This window comes from Eretmochelys imbricata, chromosome 14 (assembly GCF_965152235.1).
Source record: "Eretmochelys imbricata isolate rEreImb1 chromosome 14, rEreImb1.hap1, whole genome shotgun sequence".
NCBI lineage: Eukaryota > Metazoa > Chordata > Testudines > Cheloniidae > Eretmochelys > Eretmochelys imbricata.
Genome location: NC_135585.1, coordinates 51,963,236 through 51,970,458, shown reverse-complemented (window position 1 = coordinate 51,970,458; position 7,223 = coordinate 51,963,236). Strand labels below are relative to the sequence as shown.

At 60.3% G+C, this 7,223-nt stretch overlaps 1 protein-coding gene across 1 annotated transcript; it reads left to right on the top strand.

Annotated features, from left to right (window-relative positions):
* The first annotated feature begins 1,730 nt into the window (after positions 1–1,730).
* On the top strand, positions 1,731–5,487 carry NRM (nurim). Its single transcript, XM_077833558.1, has 4 exons — positions 1,731–1,982; positions 2,990–3,192; positions 3,369–3,545; positions 3,793–5,487. Exons 1-4 carry the CDS (start codon positions 1,859–1,861, stop codon positions 4,111–4,113), a joined length of 825 nt encoding a protein of 274 aa, XP_077689684.1. The 5' UTR covers positions 1,731–1,858; the 3' UTR covers positions 4,114–5,487.
* The last annotated feature ends 1,736 nt before the right edge of the window (positions 5,488–7,223 follow it).

Sequence of the window (7,223 nt, the reverse complement as noted above, 5' to 3'; positions counted from 1 at the left end):
GCCTAGTCTGGCATCCCCATACTGCTCTTTCCCTGGGCTTCGTTCTACTCTGCCTTCCTTCCACAGACTTTCTTGCTGGCAATGCCTCTGGGTGAACCCTTCCCACAGGCTGGGAGCCAAGGACTTTTCCTCCTACCTACCTCTCCGTACCTGGAGAGTGATTGTAGACTGTCCCTGCTGCCCCCTTCTGTTGCAAACTTCCTGGCTTTATACAAGCTCAGTCTACTTCACCATCCATAAGCTTGTATCAGGCCCTGGCTCTCCCCACTCCCCTCCGCCCCCCCCCCCCGAATGTGGCCTATATGGTTAATAGGCCCTGTCTGAGCCACCTTAACCCCTTCAGGGCTAATGTGGGGTGAACACCTCATCCCAGGACCCCAGCCCAAGAGTGGACCCCGGAAAGCATTACTCATGTGGTCCCCTTGATCACATGAAAAAGGCAGAGTATGAGGCTCCCACGTTCAATCCTCAGCCCGCCTAGGTTAATGTAACTACCCTGGATTCAAAGACTTTAGGGGCAGCAGAGGGAGCTGTGGCTAATCTTGCCAGCTCTGACCTCCGGGAGGGAGACAGAGAGTTTAATAAAAATGGGCTAGACATCTGTGCTCTCGGATCTCCCTAGGCAGAAGAGCTGTGATTCAGGAGAGCAGCGCCTCCCTGGAGAAGAGGTGAGCCTGTTAGCTTAAGACCTGGTTAAAATCACGGTGCCATTAGCCCGAATCAAACTGCAATGGGAAGGTTTAAATAGCTTCAAAGTGGGGATTCTTGAGACTTGGCCTGGCATGCGAGGGGTGGAAGGGAGCTTGGGGCCATGGGGAGGGGATGCAGCAGGGCCTGGGGGTGATGAGGGGGAGCCCAGGGATGCAGCGGGGCTGGGATGATATGGGGATGGATGGGAAGGCAGCCCTTCCTTGGACAGGGCTGTGTGGGTTGATCTGGGGGTGCATTGATCTGGGGTATCCCTGATATATCCCCATGGGTCAGGAGAGGGTGGGGAATCTTTAAGGGAGTCCCAAGTAGTGGGGGACTTGGGGGTAGTGCTCTGGAGGGATGAGCAGGCGGGGGGGGGGTTGATGGGGAATCTCTGGAGGGGGTCCCCAGTGCAGGGAGATCTCTGGGAAGAGGGGGCCCCATAAGAATCCCAGAGAGGGGCAGTAGGTGGGGCCTGGGGAGAGACACCTGGCTCCCCCTAAAGGAGAGGGAAGGATGGAGAATGTCATGGGGGAGGGGCTTTTTTGGAGGGATCAAAAGGGAAACCTGCCTACTCGGGGTGGGGGAGCTCAGAAAGAGGCAAATTCCCAAGAGGAGGGAGATTCCCTTTCAGCCTTGGGAAGCCTAGGGAACAGGGATTCCCGGGGGAAGCCCTTCCCTGAGGGCAGGTCACTGACTCACTGGAGGTGGGATGGGGGAAATCCCAGGAAGCCCCTTCCCCCTAGAGGAGGGTCACTGGGGAGGCGGATCCCTGGGGAAACCCCCCACCCCGAGCCGGGGCGGGTCACTGGGGAGGGGATCCCAGGGGAAACCCCTCCCCGGCCGGGGCGGGGATCCCAGGGGAAACCCCTCCCCCGGCCGGGGCGGGTCACTGGGGAGGGGATCCCAGGGGAAACCCCTCCCCGGCCGGGGCGGGGATCCCAGGGGAAACCCCTCCCCCCGCCGGGGCGGGTCACTGGGGCGGGGATCCCAGGGGAAACCCCTCCCCCGGCCGGGGCGGGTCATTGGGGAGGGGAATCCCGGGGAAGCCCCTCCGCTGCCTGGCGGGTCCCTGGGGAGGTCCCCGGGGGAAGCCCCTCCCCGGGCCGGGGCGGGACTCTCCGGGCGGCGGGAGAAGCGGAGGCCCCGCCCCGGCTCCCTGCTTGCCATGGCGGCCTCGCTGCTGCTGCTGGTCCCGGCCCTGGGCAGCTTCCTCTTCACCTTCGGCACCGGCGTGGAGCTGATCCGCTTCGCCTCGCTGCGCGCCGTGCTGCCCGGCGGGGGGCGGCCGGGTGCGTGGGGCCGGGGCCGGCCGGGGCTGGGGCCGGGGGGGGGACCCGGGGCAGAAGGGAAGGGGAGAGGAGGAGGAGGAGGAGGAGGAGGGAGGTGCCGGGGGATGGAGCTGGGGGGAGAGATGGCGGAGGGGGGGGGGGGTTGAGAGGAGAGACCTAGGGAGAAACTTGGGGGTAGGGGGTTGGGTGGGGGGAGACCAGACCTAGCGGGGACCCCGGAGGTTGGCAGGGGAGGGGGAATCCAGAGGAGACCCAGGGCGGGAGGAGGTTGGGAAGAAGGGGGAGCCCTAGAGGAGGCCTTGGGGTGGAGGGGGTTGGTAAGAGAAACCTAGGGGGAGACCGGAGGGGGTTGGGAAGGGAGCGGGAGCCCTAGAGGAGGCCCTGGGGCAGAGGGGGTTGGTAGGAGAGACTGGGGGGAGGCGGATCCCTAGAGAAGACCCAGGGCGGGAGGGGGTTGGAAAGGGAGGGGGAGCCCTAGAGAAGACCCAGGGCGGGAGGGGGTTCAGAAGGGAGGGGGAGCCCTAGAGGAGGCCTTGGGGCAGAAGGGGTTGGTAGGAGAGACCTAGAGGGAGACTGGGGGGTCGGTAGGAGAGACTGGGAGGAGGCGGATCCCTAGAGACGACCCAGGGCGGGAGAGGGTTAGGAGGGGAGACCCGGGGTGGGAGTGGATAAACAGAGGACACCCAGAGGGAAGCCCCTCAAGGTGGGGTGGATCCTGGGGGAAATCCATCCCAATCAGGGGGTTGGGAGGGGCCCAGTGGGAGGGGGAGTGAGTTTGGGGTGGGTAAGTGGAGAATGGTGACAAGACGGGATTGGGGGGAGCTATGAGGGGAGGGCGGTCAGGGTGGGACAGGGGCCCTGCTGGGGATCAGGCCAAGGTTGGGAGCTGGGGAGCAAAGAGGGAACTGGGTGTGGGAGAGGGAGCAGTGCCCTATGCTGGAGCCAAATGGGTGACTCCTCGCTCGGTACGTTCTGCCCCCCATTAATCCCCATCTTCCCCTTTGCAGAGGCCACCCCCAGCGTGGAGTGGGGGGCTGCCCTGCGGGACCCCAGGGTGCTGTGGCCCCTGGCCATGGACCTGGGCCTGGTGGCACTCTTCGTGCTGCAGCATAGCCTCATGGCTACCGCGCTGGTCAAGCGCTGGACCACCAGCTGCTTCGGGGTGCTGCAGAGATCCTTCTACGTCTTCTGCACCGCCCTGGCCCTCCAGGTACCACAAGGGGCTGCGGGTCGGGAGTGAGAGGCACCGGCACAGCTGTGGGGGAGCCCACGGCTGAGATAGCAGGGGGCTGGGGGTAGCCCAGGGCTGGGATAGCAGGGGGCTGCAGGTCGGGGCTGGGGGGGGGGGCCTTTTTCAGAAGTATTTCTAATGGGACACCCCCACAGCTGCTGATGCGGTACTGGCAACCCGTCCGGCATGGCCCCCTGCTCTGGAACGCCTGCGCGGAGCCCTGGGACACCTGGGTCCCGCTCATCTGCTTCATCCTGCACTTCATTGCCTGGTTGGTTATCTTCAGCGTCACCCTCATCTTCGACTATGCTGAGCTCATGGGAGTCAAACAGGTACCTCGGTCTCCTTGCAACCCGGGCAGGGGGATTGCCTGGCTCGGGGGATGAGGAATGGGACAGGGGCCTTTCCCGTCTAGGGGGCACCAGCTCTGATCCAGCCCCAGGCTGGGGGACTGGCTGGCTCAGGGGGATGGGGAATGGGACACGGGACCTTTTCCCTCTAGGGGGCGCCGGCTCCAATCCAGCCTCAGATCTGGGGGGTGTCTCAACTCTGCCCTTAACCTCTCCTCCTGCCCCCCAGGTTTATTACCACTGCCTGGGCATGGGGGACCCGTTGGCGCTGAAGTCCGTGCGGGCCGTGCGGCTCTATTCCCACCTTCGCCACCCTGTCTACCTGGAGTTCTTGCTGGTGCTTTGGGCCGTGCCCTGCCTGTCTCTGGATCGCCTCCTGCTGGCTGGCCTCTTCACCACCTACCTGAGCTGTGGGCACAGCCTGGACCAGCAGGACTACCTCTACCTGCGTGCCCAGCTCGACAAGAAATTCCTGGTCTTCTCCCGCGAGGAGGCGGCCTATGGGGACCTGCTGGCCCACAATGGCCCTGCGGCTGGCAAGGAGAGCTGAGGGGCCAGGGCCTGGGTCTCTGCCATGCACTGATGCCCTTAGGTCAAAAACCCTGCATTAGTTACTGTAGGATTATCACTTCTGAGTGCCTAACATCCGCAGCCGCTTGCAAACCAACCCAGTCCCTCCTCTAACCACGAGGCTCTACTCCCTCCCAGAGACAGGGGGTAGAGCCCAGGAGTCCTGGCTCCCTGCTCTAACCATTAGAGCCCAGTCTCCTCTCCTAGGGTTTTAAGTTCTATTCCCAGTTCTGGGATGGGAGTGGGGTCTAGTGGTTACAGCAGGGTGGGAGCTGAGAGTCAGGACTCCTGGGTTCGAGCCCCAGCTCTGGGAGGGGCATGTGATCTAGTGGGTTAGAACAGGGGAAGCTGGGAGTCAGGACTCCTAGGTTCTGTCCCTAGCTCTGAGAGGGAAGGGGAGTCTCATGGTCAGAGGGCTGGGTTGGGGCTTGGAGTCAGGACCCCTGGCTTTTACCCGGCTGCTTTACCCAGTGTGTTTTGTTTCAATCCGCAGTTGTGGCTGCAAAAAGATTCTCTGAAAATGTTTTGTTTTTTTTTTAAACAAAATGATGATAAATCTGTGCTTAATTTAGTAACACACTGGGACAGATGCTTTATCGGGGAGCGGCCAGTTCAGGGGTGCGGTAAATAGGACATGGGGCCTTTCCCCTCTAGGGGGCGCCAGCTCCAATCCAGCCAGGGCAGGGAAACTGGCTGGCTCAGGGGATTGAGGCATGGGATACCGGGCCTTTCTCCTCTTGGGACGCCAGTTCCGGTTCCATTCGCTAGTAACCAAAAGCCATTCCCATCTACCTGCGCCCTATGAATGAAACTGATGGGGATCCTGGCCCCAACCATTCACTTTAGGCACCTCTGCGCCCCCTTGCTGGCGGCCTCAGTAATTATCAGAGGTCTGAATTGAGGCACATTAGGGATGGGGGCTGAGGGAGCAGCTTCTTCTGTCCCCAGAACCCCAGTCTTTGTGTCTCAGCAGGTGGAGATTTTAACTGGACTTAGAGCTGGATCTAAAGCCCATGGGAGTCAATGGGAAGATCTGGCTGGGCTTTGGATCAGACCTGAGACACTTGGTCTCCAAGTCTCGTGTTTTATGGTTTCTCTGTTCTGATGCAGGAGGCTGCGACTGCTCTGGGCTGGGCATGAAACTGGGAGTCAGGACTCCTGGGTTCTATTCCTGGCTCTGGGAGGGGACCCCAGCCTTACACCAATGCCTTAACCAGGAACCTTTATTTTTAAGTGCTGGGTTTTTTTAATGTGTTGGTCTTAACCCGAAGCTGATAAAGTATTTTTGTATCTTTGATTTTTGTGCGATCTGAGAAAACAAATTTTTTTTAAATACAAGTTGTTGCTTCTTTTACACACTTGTCTGCCTCCCGGGTTCTACCCCCAGCTCTGGGAGGGGAATGGGGTCTAGTGGTTAGAGCAAGGAGTGGGCTGGGAGCCGGGGCTCCCGGGTTCTATCCCCAGTTCAGCCACTCTCCACTTGACACGGCGAGTCACTTGTCTTTGCCGCTGTGTCCCTAGCTGTGAAACAGATGGTGCTGTAACAAGTCTGGGGTGCCCTATGCATGCTTCTCGTCTTGGCTGTTGGGAGCTCGGCAGTGCTGGGAAGAGAACTGCTCCGCCCACTCCAGAAACACCATCCTGCAGCTAAGGGAAAATAATCGCTGCTCTGCAGATGGACAACAGCCTCTGACAGACAAGCAAGCAGTTATGATGCTCCCTGCTAGGGAGTGATGTTGGTACATGCGCCCTTGCCATGGCATTGCATTACATTTCCCCAGCAGGGGGCAGTGTGCTGGGTGCACCCTCGTCATTGCATTATACCACATCTCTCCAGTAGGGAGCCGTGTTGGTACAAGCACGCGGGCCATAGCATTTCACTCTCTCTCCACTAGGGGGCAGCGTTGGTGCAGACACACGAGCCATAGCATTTCACTGTCTCACCACCAGGGGGTGGTGTTGGTGCAGGCGCAAGGGCCATTGTATTGCATCTCTGCATTAGAGACGCAGAGTTGCTATATAACAGGGGTTTTCAGCGGACCCCTGGGGTTCTGCAGACTATGTTTAAGATTTCCGGGGAGGGTCCACACTGCCATCTGAAATTTTTTAGGGGGGTCGCAAATGAAAAAAAAAAGTTGAAATCCACTGCTCTATGGCAATGCCTCCGTTCCCCCCCCCCTCCCAGGAGCGAGGTGGGGTTTGACATCTGCACCCCAAGGTTGCTCTTAGCGAGACAGGCAGGGGGCTGAATGCTGGGCTGGCTGGGGAGAATCCAGGCCCTGTTCCAAGGGCCGATGCAGGGGGCTGTGGCTATGACATAGATCTACCGGCATGTGTGCGTCATGCATTCCTGCTGGATTAGACGGAGCAGACAGCTGGGGGCGGGGGGGGGGGGCAGCCTCAGCTAAGGCTCTTGTCTGATCTGAAGGGTCAGGCGGGGTTAGCACTGGAACAAGGTGCTGCAGGGAGCCGGGGGGGGGGGGGTCTTGAAAAGGGGCACTGTCCCCTGGCACTCACCACTGATACCAATGCCCTAGTGCAGCACTAGGGGGCGTTGTGCTGGAGGAAGTTGGTAAACGTCCCTTGATCCCTTTTCCCAAGAGGTGGGGTGGTAACCCCGTTGTCCTGGCCTAATTCCCATGCATCTTATTCTAGTCCCTAGGCCTAAACCCCGCCGCGCTTTGCAACTTTAACTGGCCACAGAAGTCCCCTCCTAAAGTGTTGTACAGCTCCGCTGGGTGCTGTTCCCCAGCTGCCCCTCCCCAGAGGTGGCTGCATCTCAGGGCTGGGGGAGTGAGCCCCATGCAATGTCGCTGCGAGGCTGTTCCCCAGCTGCCCCTCCCCAGAGGTGGCTGCATCCCAGCGGAAGGGCTTGGGGTTATTTATTTTACCCTGCAGCTAGGTTTACAGAACTGACTTGCTTTTGGTGGGTTCTCTTGAAAGAGGCGCCCTTCGCCTCACCTAGAGAGGTTGGCTCCTGCCTCTTGTCCCAGTTAAGCCGACGAGACCTTGGGGCTGTCTCTGTAGGAACCCAGGGAAGGGAACCAGAAGGTGCAGTCTCTCGAACAGACCACCAGGGGGTGGTGGTGT

Bases quoted from the DNA above. Each gene is read 5' to 3' on its own strand.
- NRM (XM_077833558.1), top strand. From the start codon at position 1,859: ATGGCGGCCTCGCTGCTGCTGCTGGTCCCGGCCCTGGGCAGCTTCCTC. The intron at 1,983-2,989 runs GTGCGTGGGGCC...TCCCCTTTGCAG, and splicing joins GCCCGGCGGGGGGCGGCCGG to AGGCCACCCCCAGCGTGGAG. The intron at 3,546-3,792 runs GTACCTCGGTCT...CCTGCCCCCCAG, and splicing joins AGCTCATGGGAGTCAAACAG to GTTTATTACCACTGCCTGGG.